This window comes from Mirounga leonina, unplaced genomic scaffold (genome assembly GCF_011800145.1).
Source record: "Mirounga leonina isolate KUSES-001 unplaced genomic scaffold, KU_Mleo_1.0 Mir_108, whole genome shotgun sequence".
In the NCBI taxonomy this organism is placed as follows: Eukaryota; Metazoa; Chordata; class Mammalia; order Carnivora; family Phocidae; genus Mirounga; species Mirounga leonina.
Window position 1 is genome coordinate 2,030,817 of NW_023270237.1, and position 20,917 is coordinate 2,051,733.

A 20,917-nucleotide genomic window follows, 5' to 3' on the forward strand; every position below is an offset into this window, starting at 1 on the left:
CACACTCAGGAGGGAGTCTGCTTGAGAGTCTCTCTATCCCTCTCCTTCTGCCCTCCCCCTGCTCATGTTCTCTCTCTCCCCCTCTCTCTATAAATAAATAAATAAATAAAGTAAAATCTTAAAAAAAACAACACTAGAAATATGAAAATATTTATATACTCTTTTGTCCTTAATCAAAATAACTATCCTCTCTGGAAAACCCACTTCTCTTCTTCTCTCCATTTTTAAATCCTGCATCATCTATATTCTTTTACTATTTTCAAAATGCTAATTCAAGGGGGGCCTGAGTGGCTCAGTTGGTTAAGCAACTGCCTTCGGCTCAGGTCATGATCCTGGAGTCCCAGGATCGAGTCCCACATCGGACTCCCTGCTCAGCAGGGAGTCTGCTTCTCCCTCTGATCCTCCCCCTCTCATGCTCTCTGTCTGTCTCCCATTCTCTCTCTCAGATAAAAAAAAAAAAAAAAAAAAAATCTTAAAAAAAAATGCTAATTCAATTCATTCTCTTAGGATGTATTCTTTTTAAAACTTTTAATTATGTTTTCTTATCAATTTCCTTATAAGAGAATGACTACATTTCATGCTTTAAAATAAGGTAATAAAAATTAGAACTCTTAATTACCACTGCATGTCTATTAGAAATCATCTGAAGTTATAGATGGCATATGGTATAAATATCAGTATCATATATAAACATTTAATGATACCCATTTAAGATGACTATTCTTCTGGACCTTAAATCTAGGGGTTTGTAGGAATTTTCCTCTTTAAGTTTATTTTCTTCTCCACGGGGCACACATTTCTAAAATCAGTGGGATATGGTTAAGTCTTTGAAAACAAGATAGAACAAGATTTCAACATCAGCGCTGCTTCTTAGTTTGGGTAACCTTAGTAAGCGACTTGACTGGTCTGAACTTCAGTTCCCTCATCTATAAAGTATGATTAAAATTACCTACTTTACAGTACTATACTTTTGTTTTAAATTTTCATATAGAAAGGAATTTATCACTGCCTCATGAATGGTAGAAACTCAGCAATTATTAGTTTCCTTCTACCCTGCTGTAAAAACATCTTTAAATTCTTGGTTGGCTGTGATTAACTGTGTCTTATACAGAACCTTCAGCAGGACATTATTTTCTCTAGAGTGAATAATGACAACAGCTGATATTTATTGAGGGCTTACTGTGTGTCAAAGGCTGTATTTCACAAGTTCTTCACAGAATTATTTTTTCCCAGTCACAACCCTATGAAGGAAGGAAGGTGATCTCTGTTTTACAGAAATAAAAGAGGCTCACAGGGACCAAAGAATTCACCCACGGTCATCTCTCAAACACCCGAGTTGGTCTAGCTCCTTTGTCTTCCCTTTGAAACCAGAAGACTATGCTGGATGCATTCCAAAAGCCAGTGAATTAAATGCTAAGACAGTGAATTTTATGGTATGTGAATTATATCTCTAATAAAGCTGTTCTTTAGAACAATTGCTGAATTTGTAGTGATTAGGAAGTCAGTATAAAGATTCATTCTGTGCTGAACTTGGTCTCTGATTGTTTTTTATTTTTTAAAGGAAACCTCTGCATCCAGTACCTAGTCTCAAAACAAGTCTATTCCCAACGTCTAGTCAAAAAACCTCCTTGGTTCTGAGGGTCAGACGACCGAGGGAGGTGACATGCTCCGATGAGCATGACATGCTCAGCCACGTGGCCTTACTAGGTCACAGAATACGACACAGACTCCAATTACTAGGCTGCAACTTATTTTTTTTCAACGGAAATTAAAAATTCACAAAGAATGTTGAAATAATCGGAGACAAAACGGAGATACAGGAAAGGATCCGGAAATAATTCCAAAAATAAAATGTGAACGTATTTCCTTAAAAATGTTCTGCATGCTTTGCATACCTTCCATTATTATTCACCCTATCTACACATCTTGCACTTAGAAGACTCCCTTGGGTTTTGGAAAGATGAATATATTTGACTAAAGGCCGAAAGGATCATCAATGTAATATTTGTACATTAATATTGTGAGAAAAAAAGTCTGTCGGATTAAAAGGACTTCCTGCCTGAGATTCAGAAAGCAGCAGTAAATACCGGGGACCCGGACTCCCAGCTCAGAATACAAACGCGGGGCATTCAAGAAGCGTGAACTTCAGTGCGGCCAGGCCTTTGATTTCGACCTGCCGACATTTCCAGAGACAAGGAGTCATCGTAATTACCTTCGTCCATGCCATTAAGCAGTTCGGTTAAATCTTCATTTTTACTGTCAAACTGATGCTCCTTCCACGTCTCACCATTTTCACTTCGAAGAACAATGAGTTCTCTCTCTTTTCCTCGCATAGACCCAAAGTGAGGGATTTCCACTATGACAGGGCTGGAAAAAAAATCCACATTATCTTGCTATCAAATGAAATATATTTCTAATATCATACTTTCAAAAACAATTTCATTAACAGTATTCATTTGAAAATCAGAGGTGCCACTAAGGTTGGGAATGACTTCAAAGCTGCAGAATCATTTGCTAATTAAATATGTCAGAAGCCTGAAAACATGCCATCATTCATTCATTCGCGAACAATTCATAAGGGCCTACTGCATGTTAGGCATTTTGATTTAATAAGTGGAAAATATTCAGCACATATAAACAGGATTTTTGAATCAAGGAATTGAAAGTTATTAAAAGCGACCATAAGAAAGTCGGTCCATTTTTAAAAACACGATAGCTGTATTATATTATACAAAAAAGCTAATGATTTAAAAGGACACAGTCATTTCTTTGAAAAAGAAATCCTGCGGATGTCCTACTTTGAAAGGTCACAGGTGTTTGTTCCTTAGCAAGCAAACGAGCGACGTAACAATTCACTCCTTCCAACAGGGACTTTCTTTGAATTTTATGGCCTACACAGTTAAGGCAGTTTCTCTCATTTTTAATTTGTGAAGTGGTAGTGGGCAACTTAACTTCCTAACTCCAGCATAACCTGCACAGGAAGATTTAGACTTCTGGAAAGTCCTTGCTGGTTTGGAATCGTAATACAGCGATACCTTACTTTTTTGACAGTGTCCTTTTGCCAAAGAATGTGAATGGATGGCTGCAAATTGAAGACAGCCAATCAGGCACAGGAGTAATTTTGTTAACTTTTAAAATAGGGTAAATGCTAAAAAAGATGGATGGAAGTAAGCAGACCACAATCACACACAGTTTATGTAGTTGGATTGTGCAGCTTTATTTTATGACATTTAAGTAGACAGTATCATTATTCTCCTACAGAGGTTGTATGTAACCTCACCTCTTAACCTATGTGTTTATGTACATGTGATAACAGGAGACACAGGTTTAAATAGGTAAGAGCAGAAAAAGCGAGAGTCATTGCAATGATCCAATAAAACAAGTACATATGAGCGTCTCATTTATTACAAAAGCATTCACTTAAAAATGGGATGATAAATACAATTTTTCTTTTGGCAAAATAATTAGAATTAATTCAAATTAAGGATTTAAAATTTTTTATAGTGCCTTTATTTTTTGATAGGTAGAAACAAAATCAAGTATTCCTAAGCGTGTTAATATTTTCAAGAGTTAAGATATTTACCATAGTTTTAACCACATCTGATTTGACATTAATTTTTTTTTTTTTTTTGAGAACTAGATACAATCTTTGCAGGTTAATGTATCAGATACTGTCTCTGTAAATATTTAAGGAATGTGGCTTTGTGTAGGACATTCAACAATACTGGAGAGAAGGTATGAACCAGGGCCTTTGACGAAGGTGAAAGCCAAGCATAACTTTTCATAACAGGTGTCTTCATGCAGACTGCCAAGGCAAATCCACCAGTCAGACAGACAAGCAAACAAACAACAAATACCAACACATTTCAGCTTAAACAAAACAAAACAAGACAATTTAATAACTTTAGTAGAATATTCTATTTGCTGCCTAGTTGGCTTTAAGTATCTTTTATTCCCAACATTTATCAAATTCAGTTTACTTCTTGAGGACTTTTGTTTCACAAAGCCCATAAAGATTACTTGGTATGCATAAGTACGTACTTTTAAAAAACTGTAACTCCAGACACGTACATATATATATATGCACACATATATATATTCATACACGTATATATCATTTACAGCAAATGTTGATTCAAAGCCTGCAAATACCTTCTTTTACGCTGGGTTAAAATTAGATCGTCAGTCCGTCTTAAAAACTATCGTAACCAGTTGAAACATTTCAAATTAAAGAAAGGTTTACAGAAGCACAAAGTTATGGAGCAGAAGGCTTGCAGTGAATTCCACATGCTCGGAAAGCACAAGGTAGAAGTAGCAGTGCTACGGTTAAGTCAAGCCACTATGATTTCTGTGTCTTTCAGTGACACACATCAACTGAAAGCATTAAAAACTGAAAAGATAAAAATAAAATTAAGACAAGAAGACCATGGGTGTGACAGAAAAAAATTGAAAATGGAAAAAAGAATTGTAGACATTCTGTATCTTGTCTATAAAGATCCTACCCAATAAATTTTGTTCCTTGAGGCCCAAGCTGCAGGATTCGGCTAACCAAGCTCTCGCCCTCATTTACAGGGGGAGGATTGGTAGGAAGATGCAGTTTACTGAATAACATCCATGCAGCAGGAAGAGAAACGAGAAGGGGAAATCGTGAACAAACTGTCCGTCACGACAGAGCCTGCCTGATTTGCACCCAAGTGCCACCTCAGAAAATGAATTCATTTTTCCTTTTTGCAAAGTCCCATATCACCATGGATTATTTCCCTAGAAATTATCTTTAAAAAAGACATGTACCCATAGTAGCCATTTACTCAACGTGGTGAGATAGTTCCGCCATCTATATTTTTCCCTAAGAATGGTGCCTTGACTTCCACAGGGGCCGCTGGGGTTCCGTGCACTCACTGAGCAGAGAACATGCTTCTTGGTTAGTAAAAGCTTTGACCAGCAAACTGAGTTAAGGAAGTATCAGCCTACTAGCTTTTCAGAGAATTACACAGCTTTTGTGACCTTTGACACTACACGAAAAGTGTACTTGATCAAAATGGTCCAACTAAGTAGTTTTAATAGTTAACTACTTGACTTAAAAAGGGTAAAGAAAATCAAGTGTATCATACAAGGGCCAAGGTAAAAATTGGCAAAACAACTTACCCTAAAAATTGTGCCCCTGCAGGACCCATTTCTACCAGCCTACTGGCTAATCCCTCTCCTTCCACCATGGGGGGTGGGTTGGCCAGTTTATGTCTCTTTACCAAGCGGCAGGTGATGCGGGTGGGGGCCGTGCACTTGCGTGGAGGGATGATGATTCTCATCCCGTGGTGACGGCTCCCTCTCATGGAGCCGCCTCTTGCATCCACCATAAAGCTAACCAGAAACCTGTAGGGAGAAGATCGGAGGCCAAATCAAGGAGAGAAACACGCCACCTTCACAGTAGGTTTTGAGATGTTAAGATTTAAAACGACAGACAATGTAGCTATCGTTTCCTCTCTTTAAAAATAAATTGGAAGTAAATACAGTGGAGTGACATCAAACATGCATTCAACTTGTGAACTGGGCAAAAAGTGGGACGAGACAACTTATTTTCGGTGGGGCATTGGCCTCCTAACAGAAGCCAACTGCTTTGTCAGATGTTCAAATTGAGGAACAGTGAATGTTTCAAAGCTGGCATAAAAACTGGCTCTTACAGGACCGTCATGCATGTAAAAACCCAAACTCAGACCGCTCTGTGTGGTCTCTGTGGATGACTTCAGCTATATTCAAGCATCATTTTAACTATAAATGGTGTTAGCCAGATGCTGACTATGGAATCTCTCTCCCTGACAAGTCAGATGAAACTCCACAGTATGTCTTAACATGTACAACTCATAAAATAAATATATACTTAATCATACAGAATACTCTAATTTTTACTACCACAAAGCAGAATATAAGAATAAAAGCAGATGACTAGTTTTGCTCAGGCAATTTTGATGGAAAGGGATTTAATCTTTTCAGTATAAATTTGGCATTAAAACCCTTTAAAATAACCTACACTTGAGTATCTGTACAGCCATATAAAACTGAACAGACTTTTAGAAAATGTCTCTAAATTATATACTATAATTCTGCCATTGGCCCTTCTATTAAAGCTAATGAAGAAAAATTATTTGTCTGCATGTAGATGTGAAAATGTAAGGAAATTAATAGTATCGTATCTGGGTTATAGCATATTGCAATTCCTGATTCATATCACACGCTCATGGAGCGTCCTCCTCGAATCTTTGGTATTAAAAAGCACTCCGGTGAACGTACACCAATGAGTCTGACCTATGGAAGAGTGCACGTCAGACAGAAGAACATACGTCCCTTTGCATTCCAATGTTCACATGTGAAATTATGCTTATTACTGGGACAGCACCACATGTTGGTAATTAGAAAGTTATCTGAATACCTATAGTATTGGGGGGAGGGAATAATTCCATCCATCAAAATCCTCTACTATAGTTTATCTAAATACAGTTCTAACATCCTGCAAACAGGTTTTAGGACTTTGCATGGAGGTCCTAGCTGGGGACGCTTTCCTTAAGATGATGCTTCTTGACCTTGGAAGAGGAACCTTTTCACAAAGCAAACTGACCTGCCATCCCCGTGGAGAAAGGCAATAGCATGGGGCTCATTTTTCAGCCAATCAGATGTTCAGAACCAACTCTGGTCATCAGTTAGGTGGAATCATCTTCACACCCTTCTGCTTATTTTGGATTTGGCCATTATCCTCGGGATTACGTTTTTTTGGTAACATTAGACCTACTTTGAGAGCCTGGAACCAGTCTAATATTCAAAGTAAGAGGGGAAGAGACTGACCCCCTCAAAAACAAAACAAAACACAGACCTCCCACGTCAAAGACAAAGATACTTGTTCACTTGTGCAAGTGTCCACATGAATTGCCTCCAGGGCTAAATGATAACAAGGCTCCTGAAAGTGCTCTGGTGAGCCCACATTATCTTAGATATACACATACTTAACAACTACCTTTACTCAGTAATGAAGACAATAGGGCAACTTTATAAAGAAGCCTAAGACAAAACCTGATCCTTCCCAGCACTCAGTAGTGAAAATCAACTCGTGATCAGGAACAACAGCAACAGAATGGATTAAAAATGATTCAGGATAAACTCTGGGGGCCACCTGGCTGGCTCAGTTGGTAGAGCATCTGGCTCTTGATCTCAAGGTCATGAGTTTGAGCCCCACGTTGGGTGTAGAGATCACTTAAATAAAATTTCAAAAAAATAAACTCCGGGTTTGAAAATTTGGTTGTATTAGTACAAATGGACACTGGAGTGTTTACACAGGGAGGGCAATGTTTGCGCTGGCAATAAACAGCTGATCTCAACAACGTAGATGGTAATTCAGATCAGGCCTGTCTTGCTCACTGCTTGCCTTGCGCAGCTGAGCACAGTTCCCAAATACAGTAAGCACATAACAAATGTTAACTGAGTGACCAACTGAACAAAAACTCTTGTGTTAAGGGTGCTTAGGAACTGCCTAGGTCAGACGAGGTTACTGATACTAAAAATACATCTATATGAAAAAGATATATATAAAAAACACTTGTGGCTGAGCAGTCTGAAGGTCGTATAAGAAGGTTATCCATGTCAATATAAAAATACCCAAACTACAAAGAATATCAGAACTATATGGAAAAAACAAGTCTTAGAAGATTTTAATGACAAATTAGAAGAAGCTCTTTCTTTGGGTTCCACATAGCACCCAGTGGCTAGCTGGTAGTCATTAGCAATCATTTATTGTTCTAAGGTTTTCAACTTGATAGAGCCAGTAGACTGAGGAAAGGTGAGAATACATGTTAAGCAGGATAGGGTCCTGTTATTCAGTAACATCATGAAATACAGTGATTTGTTTTCCAAACTCACCCGTTACATATTCTGTGCAAAATAAAATTTCATGCAATATAACTTATTAGAAACAAATCAAAAGGTGATGTTTAATCATGTTTGCTGTATCTTATTAATATTTAAACTAAAGCGGGAATACTACAAATGATCCTAAAACTAACACATGAATGTTTCTAGTTTTAAGAATAGCGGGATGACAAATGCTGATACACTACAGACATTGACACGTCTAACTGTGGGAAAACTTCACATAAATTAAAAATACAAAAAAGGGTGGTACACATAAAGGACACAGTTATCACCTTGAATCATACTGAGGAAGTGGAGAAGAATAGCTGCAAAATAATTTAGAAAGCAAATGGGAAAAATTAATGTAAGATAATTAGAAGCAGGCAACAGAAAATGTCAATGATAAGCAAAGGAAAAATAAAAACCATCAGAAAATGAAGCCAAGGCATTTGGCATTTGTGGGACAACCTGGAAAAATATTCGCCTTAAGTGGCTACAGAAGCTATTCCACAGACGTGGCATTAGTGAATCATTTCCAAGTGTCTACCGAGTCTATATTTTCCTTTTCAAATAAGCCCACGCTAACTGCCATTACTTTTGCTCTCCTGGACGTGCCTACTGCCTTCAGTAAATTCAAGAGGAAGGAGAGAGAATTTGTGTATTCAGATATTTCATTGTCTCCAGTGTATGGGAAAGTTTACTTCTGATTTTATTATTCTGTGCTCCCTCAACTTCTCATTTGAAGTTCAAACTATCATTTGAAGCAAAGCACAAGAGTTGACTAAATTAGACCCTCGTACTTTTCTTTCCCATGTAGAGAATACAAGATGCTGGTTCTAGGTCTTTGTAACATGGCAACAATTCACCAAGCTTGATACAAGGAACTCTTGAACATGCTGTTCACTGTGTCCCAAGTATTTTATATTTTCCTTCTCAACTGTTTTTTGTTTTTTTGTTTTTTGCTTTTGCAATGTTAGGCCCATAAACATCTAACATCAGTGGTGTAAATATTTTAAGCAATTAAAAATTAATTTACTATAATTAAAGATTGTTCTGATTGAGTTAAAGAAATGCAATGCTAATGAGTCAAAGGCCACCATGTAATTTATAGTTTATAAAGCCCTGTCATGTCAATTATTTCCATTTGAATGATAATTGCAGCTCTTCGTGCTACAAGCCAATTCTGTAAGAATACTTTACATAACCTGCAGCATTACTCTGAGTCTGACTTTTTGTCTACAAAATGGGGATAATGAGTAAAACCTATCTCACAGTGTCATTTCAAGGTTCAAATAAAAATTAAGTAAGATAATACATGTAAAACATTTAACACAATGCCAGGCACATACAAAAGTAAACATTAGCTATTACAGTTTATTTTAATTAAAAGCAGCAGAAAATACTTCATGTAATACATACAGCATTTCAGAAATGTTAATTATTGTTCATTTATTTAATTGTAAACTAATCCACCGTTGTCCTGGATCACAACTAATTTATGGCCAAAATGTTGGTTTCAGAGGTGAAAACACCTGGATGTTTTCATCAGCTCAATTATTTCCATTCCATTTGTGTGGATTCAATTAGCCCATGTTTTAATTACCTACAGGTGAAGAATCCCACATCTAAATATACGCTGATTATCAATTCCGCAGATGGAGCAGGTGACCTCCTACCGCCTACCCCAGATTCTGCCAACCAGTGGGACAGCAGGAAGGAGCCTGTCCCATGTGGTTTTTACCACTGCACCCCTGGGGTACACACATTGGTACATTCACTCTTTAAAAGTGAATTCCTTTCTTTCCATTTTAAAATTAATTTCTCTTCTTCTAATTATAATTTAATACCTTAATCATAATTTTATTTTAGGAATGCAGAAAGTACCAAACTTGATCTGAAGATTTCAGGCTCAAAGCAAAGCACAAAAGCAGTCAGCGAGGTAAATGAACAGTTATACCTACATATTTAATTTTTCATTAGAAAGGAAAATCAGGGACTCAGAAATAAAATTTCATTTGAATAAAGTAAAATTAAGGGAAATGGCTAGATTTAATTTTTTTAATTGAAAAGAAAAATTAAAGACCTGGGAATAGTACCAGAACAGGCAAGAAATTTTTATGCACCAATGCTCTAATTCTTTTCCTTTCTAACACTGTGTTTTCCAACAAAAAATAGATATACCATTTTGCTCAGGAAAAAAATTGACTAATGACTTACAAATATACATCACATATACTCACTAATGAAGTCTTCAGAAGACCAATATTTTATACATATGAAGCTTGTCGATATGAATTTATAACTCCAAATAATAAATGTAATGTTCATTTAATAGGATAAAGAAAAGTGACTTTTAGATTACTTACCCAGAATGAACAGGACTTGAGACAAGATTGACATTGTCCAAGGTATCTGCAGCCCAGCTATAATGTCTTAGAGAATCTGAGTCAAATTCTCTCGTGAATGTTAGATGCTACAAAATAAAATGATATATGCCATCAACAACCCACACAAGACACAGTTTCTCTGTATCTACAAAATACACCTGTATGTCTCTGTAAGTCCAGATAGTCAAAATAAACAATTTGTACTAAAGGTCTATAGGTCTCTATTGAAGTTTCAAGAATAGGAACCAAAGTTTATTGATATGTTGTATTATTACAATCTTTTAAGAAAGCATCTTGAGTAACTGGCACGGCAAAAGGAATATCACAGATTTCAAATGGGAAGTAGACATAAAGCACGTCTGCTGATTACTATAGTATGATCATCGGCTTGAAGAAAGGCATTTGAGATGTGACCTGAAAAGCAACTTTTCCATGAAACACAGTATACAACTGATTGCAAAACTATGATTATTTTGACTTGGGTTTTGACATTATTTTCTTGAAAATGAACAATGTGAGTCTGTCAGTTCAAGGAAAGTAACTGATGGCAGTAGTTGCTAATGATAAAATTTGAGTTTTCAAGCAAAAATTAGAATTTCAGAAACTTTATGTCCACCTCTGAGATGAGCTCAGTGGTGATATTAACAAATGCAATACATTCGTTTTGGATAAGAAACGGGTATCAACAATATGAAGATTTGCATAAATTAGTAAAGCAATATTTTCCAAATCGCCAATGAACGATGTTCTATCAACGAAAGGTACATTCGATGTGGAAATGCTAACCATGATTTTAACGACTTGAACACATCTCCAAATTCATCTTACAATTTTAAAATTCTTTCCCGTATCTGAAAAAAAAAAAATCTTGGTGACTTTTGTTTTTCCAAGTGGGTCAGGGCAGCTAGCAGAAGCCTACTAACCACCAGATAATTCCGGAAATGGGCTCGGAGTGCAGCAGAGCACAGCTGAGGCACAGGAGGAGCTGAGGGGCTGCCCTCGGAGAAGGGGAAGACCCTGAAGAGTTGAGCGGACTTTTTGTTGCCATTTTTAACTTGGGTGCCTTCGTCCATTATCCGTGCAGACAGAATTGGGGCTTTGTACCTCCTATAGGCCACCACGGGTTAGTAGAAAAACCAAGGGGGTTTTGGTGGAGATTTGGGCGGCTACAGATTTCTGTGAAGAACATTTGCTGAATTCTGGGGCTGTGCAGAACAGACAGCTAAAAACCTAACTAGATAATCTCTAAAAGGCACAGTGGTGCTTCTTGGCAGTTTCATGAGGAAAAGATTGAGTTTGGGACTCGTCAAGGGACAGGGTCACGCAAGATTCTCACATAAGGATCCTCACAAAGGCCAGGGACAAACCCGAGGTAGTTTGAGTTTACCAGGGCTGCAAACGGTTTTTGCCTCATTGCAGCAAAACCTTGACTGCATGGAAACAATCAGCCAGCACTCTATCTGCCGAGCAGAGGCAGGGAGCACGCTCTGTGGAGAATTACATCATCATCGGGTGTGTCGTGCCTACAATTTTTTATATATCATGTCCGGCACGCAGAGAGAAACTGCCAAGCATGGCCAGAGCACAGGAACAAAAACAAAATAAAAGAGATACCATAAACAGATTCCCAGGTCATCCTACATTTTGAAGTAAGCAAATAAGAACTTCACAACAGCTATGATTAGTATGTTGAAGAAAATAGAGGAAAAAATGGAGGAAAGAAATTAAAAGGTGGATGATTTAACAGAGCCCTGGAATATATGTAAGAAATCAAATGGGCATTTGTTCACTTGTAAATACAATGTCAGTTCTTGACAAGACACGACAGAAAACAGGATTCGAAAATTGGAAGTATAAACGGAAAAATGTACAAAAGAAAGGATTTTTGTTTTTGTTTTGTTTTTTAAAGGTTTTATTTATTTATTTGACAGAGACACAGCGAGAGAAGGAACACAAGCAGGGGGAGTGGGAGAGGGAGAAGCAGGCTTCCTGCCGAGCAGGGAGCCCGATGGGGGGCTCGATGTGGGGCTCGATCCCAGGACTCTGGGATCATGACCTGAGCCAAAGGCAGATGCTTAACGACTAAGCCATCCAGCCGCCCCAAAAGAAAGGATTTTGAAAAAGAACGGAAACTACGTGTTTTCCCACGTGTAACTGGACTCTGGGAGGAGAAGAGTAGGACAGAAGCTGCCTTTGAGGAGGGAAGAGCTTTCCTTTACTGGTCCCCAGTCAGACAGGGACAGAGCCTCCAGGCAGAAACTGGTAAGTCTTCTCCGGGATTTCCCAGTGACTTAGGATTCACTGGGAATTGTGATTTCCCAGTAAAATGTCCCTGGCTTTTTACTTGAGTAGAGATCATGGATGGCAAGCTCTCCACCATGTGGAGGGCTTCCAGTGAGCTCAGTGGTGATCGAACAGCCAAGAGTCACCGCACAGTTGAGAAGTACCTAATATGAGGAATAAAATAAACAAGCAAACAGAACAAAAGAAAATTGGAAGAAACAGGGATTTTAGGGAGAAGAAAGCTTAAAAATTTTCACTGATGTCCAGAGAATCTTCTTACGCTTATAAAGCAATAAAATACTAAACCCAAAACAAAACAAAAAACCCAGAGAAAAAATAACTCATAGAAAATAACAAATATCAGAGCATTGAAGTTGAAAAAATATCTAGAGGTTGGGGGAGACTTTCAAATGCAGAGGATAGGAGAACACACAAGAAAGCAGAGGATTATTTCAGGAATTTCAAATCCATTTCCTTTCTCAAGAAAAAAAAAAAAAAGTTCCAGGAAGAGAAAATAGTGAAATAGAGAAGAAATCAGAAATACTTCAAGAAACTTCCCTAGAGCAGAAGACCTGAGTCTCCAGAGTAAAAGGACCCACTTGAGTGACCAGCGCTATGAATATAAATTCACTATAGCACATCATCATGAAGTTTCAGAACTTGGAGACAAAGAAAGAGCCTACAAATTAAGAGAGGAAACATGATCACAGATGGCAGACTTCCCTCAGACTTTTAACAGCAAAAACTGAAGTTCAAGGCAATGGAGCAATTCCTTCAATGTTCTAAGAGGAAATGATTTTCAACCTAGAATTCTAAAACCAGCCAAAAAAAAAAGGTGTGAAAATAAAACTAAGATATTTTCAGAAATATAAACCGCCCCCCAAAATACATTTCTCATGAACCCTGTAAGGAAACTATTGGAAGATGTACTCCATCAAAATGAAGGATTAAACCAAGAAAGGGGGAAGACACAGGGTCTAATATAAGAACATAGGGAATTTTCATGGTGACAGTGAAGGAAGACCCAGGAGAACATCCATGCAGTGGGCCTGCAAGGAACTTGACACGTAAGAAAGCTCAAAGAGAGATGAATTAAGCAGATGAAATTTATAGAACACCTGACGAGTGTGAACATATTAGAGGAGATTGGCACAACTGGGTTGGAGTTTGGGGGGTGGACTAGGGATACATAAAGAGAACACCAAGCAAATGAAAAAAACTCTAGGGAAAGCAAAATATTGTGCCCAAAAGCAAATGTAGTCATAATACACTTCACATCTGTGGGTAACATTTACATAAGTATAATAATAGAAGCACTAAATACTGGTGTAGCCAAAATAAAACACAACTGTTTTGGGAAAGTGGGGGGATGGAAAGCATGCATGGTGGGAAGGAAGAGGTATTCAAAAAATAAAAACTTCATCTTCCATTTTGGAAAGTCAATAAATAATTCCTGAAATGGGCAAAAGCCAACAAGAGGCCACATATACATATTATTTAGAGACACAGAAGCACTTACAAGATTGATCAAAAGGCACTCTAAGCAGTTGTCTCTGGGGAGGAGAAATTGGAGGCTGAAGGTGTATATGGGGATTCTTCTTCTTTCCTAATGAGTACATCTTATAAAATGACATGGCTTATTTATTTGTGTAACTTTGATAATAAAACATAAATTTAAAAACTTACTGTGAATTACAAAGATTTTTTAAAAGGCCTTGAAATCAAACTGGAAAAGAGTAAGAGGCCACAATAGTAAGGTCCTAACCCCACAAGAGCAACACATCATCAGTTTAAAAAGTTCCCTGATTCTACATGGATTAACTAAAGATTATGTGTTGGTGTTAGTCTGGCCTTATTTACCAATTTTACTGACTTTTGTAGACCCCAACCAACTAACCTTCAGAATAGGGCAAATGTTAATATAAAGTGGGTGGTGATGCTCACTTTAATTTTTTAGCAAACTATATATAATTCCTACATTGGGGGCCCTGAGGTCACTTTTCACAATGGACCCATTAAAAAAAAAAAAAGTTCTAATAAATAAGTAATACCGCTCCTCTTTGGTAATTACAGTAAATTATTTACCTTTGGTACTCTTAGCAACATGCACTGGCAACATTAATTATTGAAACAATGAATTATACCACGCAAGAAGGTATCACCGCCATCATGTACTATTTATGGAGGCGGGAGCGTGCCAGCACCTGGATTCCAAGTCCCTGCCAGTCCTTCCTGACTCCTTTACCCTCCAAAGTCTCTGCCACTCACTGAAACTTTGTCATCACACAAATGAACAAGTGTATAATGAACAAATACACTTGGTTAGAATGACGACCTGTATACCCCAATAGTTGTCCCAATTTTTTTTTTCCCAGAGAGGTTTGCTTAGGTTTATGAGCAATAAATGAGACCTACCAATTTTAATAAGCTAAACACAAAGAGCTTGCTCTTCCTGTGCTGCATCCATCTAAACACAAAATAAGGCAATTTGACAGAGCCTATATTTTTTATAGAAAGAGACTGAATTTGTAGCTTCACTTCTTAGCTCCCTGTCTCCTAATACTTATTTCTACCGATTAGCATTTATTTAAAACTGAAATGTCAAATTTCACCTGTTTATTTATTTTAATAAACAATATGAATTCCAGAATGTTCTGATATGTTATTGTGAATGGCACTGTGGTACCAGTGAAAAGCTTTTCCTCTATTTGGTTACTGAACAATTAGACATTTAAAACAATAAACAGGATATCACATTATGGTGATGGTTAAAAAAGATGAACTAGATTGGCTCTTAAGCTTGCCACAGCAAGGAGGGGTGTTCACAGGGTTTAATGGAATAAGTTGACAGCCTTAGATTTAAAACTCGCCTTTGCAACTTGTTAATGGAGAACATATCATTCCCACTCATGAGTTTTCCATTTTGGAAAGGCAACTCAGTTGTATAACTGCGAGCCTCTTCCTATCCCTTTATATTCACTCTGGCCCTGGAGATGTGGAATGACTTATTTGTCCCGTAGATCTGGGAAAGGGAGCTGGGAAGGCTGGCCGGTAGATCTGGGAAAGGGAGCTGGGAAGGCTTTGCTCAAACCCAACGTTCACTCTCTTGGGCTTGAGCTTGGTCCCAGAGAGCGAACATGCCCCTCTTGTCCCCGAAGCTTACTTCCTTGAAGGGTATGCCTGCCCCGGGGGTTGGTGATGTGGGCCACTGGGGAGGGGATGTGCCTATTTCAGGGGTTCAGTTAGCAGGCCTAGTTGGCTCAGACATTCAGCCAGCCCTCAACCTGGCCTCCATCAGGAATAAAGGCAATATTCCGTCTTTGACCTTTCCTTATCTTTCTTTATTGAAAGCCCTTTTGGAGATGCCCCAACATGGCTTCCGGCTTCATGATCCTAAGTGTGTTTCTTAGCTTTTTTCAGTCTTAGTTTCTTCATTTGCAAACTGAGGGCTGGTTGCTGTGGAGATTAAATAAAAATGTACATCAAAAATCCGGCACTGAGGCCAGTGTTGGTGTGGAGTCATATTAATGTTTCTTTCTATGTGTAGTCATTTCTGCTTTTCAAAGGACTTTCATTTATATTCGCTCATTTGCTAACATGTGATAATTTGGGGAAAGCACAGCAAAAACAAACTGTTCCAGTGCCAGCACAGGACCTTTACAGTTATGCACACAGCGGGTGGATGTCCAACCAGTGGTGCCCCTTCGGTTACAAAACCGCATCTTGTAAATGTGCAGGACTCACTTATTGATTCAAAAATGCTTAAATTCCTATGCTAACAAGAGCAATACCAAAACTTCCTGTGTGTCAGCTGTGTCGAGCACTGTCCTAGACCTTTACAGTCATTTATTCTCTGAATCCTCAGCACCTAGTCCCACTAGGAGTCATAGTATACCCATTTCCCAGATGAGGAGACTGAAGTTCGGAGAGAAACTTCAAAAATTGGATGACACAAAATCAACACCCTGCACTGGGCAGCTCTCGTGGGACACTGTGTTAAGGAAAAATTCACTCTGACTTAATAAGACCTTTTACGCCCACATCAAAAATGATATGAAGAATAAGCACACCATTTTTCATCTTGGAAGTGATGTCAAGGACCCTGTTAAAATCAAAATGCACATTATTCAATAGAGTCCAAAGCCTGACTAATGATGATATCACTGTCTCCATGAGCTTAATACTTTCCAAAAATAGTTTCTCACTAGCCCTATTCATCAGAGGAAAGAGAAGAGCAAGTACACACTGGCTTTACAAGAGGACACACCCAAATGCCCAGGTCTGGAAATAAATGTCCGGGCACAGAAGAAAAGAGGCAGGGGGCCAGAGGTGTATACACAAGGAAAAGAAAGAACAACCCAACTAACTTCAGCATTAGATACTTCTCCAGGCTGCCAACTGTCAAACCCCAGTACAGGATGACACCAGGGAAGGTCCTTCTCTGTCTGCTCTGCTGCCCCCGAGAGCCAGCGGAAGGCAGTCCTGTAGATTAGCTGGTGGCCTTGACGCGCTATGGTCAACAGCACCAGGTAGACCGCATACTATCAGATCACATACAAAACCCAGTGCATCTATCTAAAAAACTGTAAACATGGTTTACTTGAGAAACAGCTGGCTGATGGCACCAGACTAGGAGCCCATGAAAGGAAAGGCTTGCAAAGATAATGTTACCCCCTGGCCACAAACTGGACAGGACCAGGACAGGGGAACCCATGTGGTGTCAGTTCCCTTAGACCAAGAATACATGAGGTGGGTTTGACTTCGGCTATATCACTTCACTGCCCAGTGAGTGACAAGTCAAACCCCTCACTGAACCCCCATTTTTGCATGAGGGTAACTGGCAGATGAGATCACCTGTCCCAATTCACTGTGAGAATGGAATGACACAAGTATTGTGAAAGTGATTTGAAAATTCTAAGGAATAGTGCAGAGGACCATAGGGGAAGGGAGGGAAACCTGAACGGGAAGAAATCAGAGAGGGAGACAAACCATGAGAGACTCTGGACTCCAGGAAACAAACTGAGGGTTGCAGAAGGGAGGGGTGTGGGGGGACGGGGTAGCCGGGTGATGGCTTTAAGGAGGGCACATGTTGGGATGAGCACTGGGTGTAATACGCAACTAATGAATCGTTGAACACTACATCAAAAACTAATGACTAATATGCTGGCTAACTGAACGTAATAAAAAAAATAAAAGTGAAAATTCTAAATTGCTATGCAAACAGAAACACAGATTATAATAATCCTAAACTTCCTAGAGTTTTTATAAGTGGAGATAATTAATTTCTTAAATTGATAGAACATTACAGCCCTCTATAGAGCTTTTAGGAGAGCATATGTCTTTTTTTTACAAATTTTTTTTTAAAGATTTTATTTATTTGACAGAGAGAGACACAGCGAAAGAGGGAACACAAGCAGGGGGAGTGGGAGAGGGAGAAGCAGGCTTCCCGCCGAGCAGGGAGCCCGATGTGGGGCTCGATCCCAGGATCCTGGGATCATGACCTGAGCTGAAGGCAGATGCTTAATGACTGAGCCACCCAGGCGCCCCAGGAGAGCATATGTCTTATCAGTCTGCAGGAAACAGCCTGCTGGATTCACAAACAATGGTGGGGTTTGGGCTGTGACAAATACTTGTATAAATACCAACTTTTCCCATGGTGAACATGCTTTGTCAGGTCTGCCACGCTTGGTGTATTAGAGCGGCAGCCTAGTGGTCAGCCACAGAATCAGTTAAGTAGCCACTGGACCTAAATTCTAGCCTCAGCTCTATCACCTAGTGTCACCTGAAGTGACACTGGGCAAGTGAAATACTCCTCTCAGCCCCAGCTTCTTTGTCTGTAAGTGGTAATGATAGTACCTAGTCCACAAGGAAGCTGAAAGCAGGAGTGAGATGATCCATTAATAAAATGCTGTGGCAGGTACTACAATAAGTATTCTAAGTATTGTGATCTACAGCAGACAATGAGTGAAATGGCAAACTGCTACGGGTCTGTTTGGACATCTAGCACAACTAGTTGCAAATATTCTTTTAAGGAATGGATTCCATCTTAAAAGAAAAGTTTAATCCATACTCACTGACAATAGAACGGTGGTTACCAGAGGCTGGGGGGTGGAGGAAGAGGGGGCATATTGATTAAAGCGTACAAACTTGCAGTTATAAGATGAGTAAATTCTGGAAACCCAATGTATAGCATGGGGACTGTGGTCAATAATAATGTATTATATTGTTGAAATTTGCTAAGTGAGATCTCAACTGTTCTTACTATACACATAAAAATGGTAAGTACAGGAGGTGATGGATTTGTTAATTAGCTTGATTATGGAAATCATTTTACAATATATATACATATATCAAAACATCATGCAGTACATCTTAAAAAAAAATGGATTCCACAAAAGAAAACCTGATTTAAGCAGAAAATAAAATAACAATTAAAGGCTTACTAAAGCAGGTCTTTTTTCCCCTCAAGTATTTCTTTTCTTGAAGTCAACTATTATCACCCCTAACATTTATTTGAGTCTAAAATGCAAACCATAGAAGCTGAGTTCTTTGGGATTTCCAAATCTGATTGATTTCAAAATAATTTATTTACCAAATTCCACAAAAGAAGGTGAATCAAGGTCATCACGGAAGCTGTTAACACAACATCCAGCTCAAGACATCTAAACTGTTCTACCTTAAGTAAGTCACAACACCAACCTGTCAGCCTTGAAAAAAAAATGCATGATCTTGCTGACCAATCTGTGAGAGGTGTTGAATGATCACCTGAGTAATGCTGGCAAAGCACTCCAAAGAGAAAAAGCAGCATATTAAATGTCACTAGTCGAAGGTGTTTATCTTCCAGGGGACTATCTCTAGCAAATCTTTAATCCCAGGCTGGCTACCTTCTACCACCAGGCACATTTCTGAGAGCCCCTTAGAATTACCTTCAACACAAGAACAGGAGGACTAATCTGCTGATGTGGGGAAAGGGGAGGTGCAGGAGGAAAATGGAGTTGGGGGCAGAGAAGGAAAAACTGAGCGTTAGCATAACCAGCCTTTGGGATTAGGCAATCTTCTTTTCTGTTGCTGAGATAAGTGGCAATTGCTTAGGTCTTAAAGTGACAGACGTGCAATTTCTCCTGAAGAACCCTCCAATTCACATTTGACTTGCTAACACATCAAGTGGTACATAGCACTTCATATGAGCTCATATATATATATGAGCACTTCCCACTCACATATATACGAGATCATGCTTAGCCTAAAAAAGACCAAGTCTAACCCGAAGGATCTGGAGTCCTGGGCTGTTAGATAAATGAGAGAGTTACGAAGTGGCACGTAAGACGGCTGCCTCCAGGTACGGGGAGGCTCGAATAAAGCCTCCAACAGAGGACAGAATGACTCCTCAGCTCCCATTCAAACAGCCAGAGCAACCGTCACATACTCCTTTAGTTCCACCTTCTCACCTGGTCAGTAGTAGAAGCCCTGCCACTCCTCCCCAGAGACATAAGCCACGTGGGCAAATCTGGTCTGAGAGAGGAAGACTGCAAAACCAAAGCAACCTCCTGAGCCTCCTAAGAGAGGGACAGGGCCTCACAGCTGCCCCATTTCTCTTTTTTCGTGGAGGCACTGTCCCCACAGCAACGGAATTGAAAGGAAATGGAAGGCACTCACTGCTTAGTGAGCAATTAGCAAAGAATGCTTTTCTAAAAGTTTTTGCTTAGAACACCCAAATTTATAGCTGTTCTCTTAAACTATAGCTCATTTTCTTATTTTGTTAAGATTACATTCCTTTAGCTCTAGAGAGAAAGCATAAAATAGAATCTCACGATTGAATGGCACTTTAAGATGCTAGAAGACTTTCTATGTTGCCCTTGATATGTGGTTGTTCATGTCAGGTTTGACCACCACCAATATAAGCACATCAGTGAGGCCCCAAACCCCAATTAAACTGGCTTAAGACACTCCCTGACTCCCAGGGGTGGGAGGAGATTGAGATTAATTCACTGCTTTATAGAGCAAGAAAGTCTGGGAGGGACTAACTTTAGGCATGGCTGAATCCAGCCATGGCTCAAAAGATGACAGGAATTGCTTGTTTTCATGCTCCATCCTTAGCAGCTTTGGGTTGACACCATCTTTAGAACTTAGCAACCCCAAAAGGCTACAGAAAGTCTCAAATTTGAGCCTCATTAGACTGGCTTAGATTTTACATTTCAACCTAAAATAATCACTGTAATCCAGGAAAAGGAAAGCTCTGAATGGCCAAGTTTGGGGCCCGTCCTTGGAGGAGAGGCAGGGATTTCTGACGCTTCTAAATGACATTGAGAAACAGATGGGGATACAGGTTTGACCATCAGATCCTGTCTGCTACT

The 20,917-nt window shown here is 39.1% G+C and overlaps 1 protein-coding gene across 2 annotated transcripts in view; it reads right to left on the reverse strand.

Moving 5' to 3' along the window:
- LOC118019506 (ankyrin-3-like) overlaps positions 1-20,917 on the reverse strand; it is a 331,391-nt gene that overhangs the window by 67,626 nt on the left and 242,848 nt on the right. For both annotated transcript variants that reach the window (XM_035018759.1, XM_035018750.1), the window contains 3 exons: positions 10,260-10,366; positions 5,146-5,370; positions 2,213-2,367 (listed from right to left, as the gene is read on the reverse strand). In XM_035018759.1, coding sequence (XP_034874650.1) covers positions 2,213-2,367; positions 5,146-5,370; positions 10,260-10,366 — 487 coding nt within the window. The remainder of the gene's footprint in view (positions 1-2,212; positions 2,368-5,145; positions 5,371-10,259; positions 10,367-20,917) is intronic.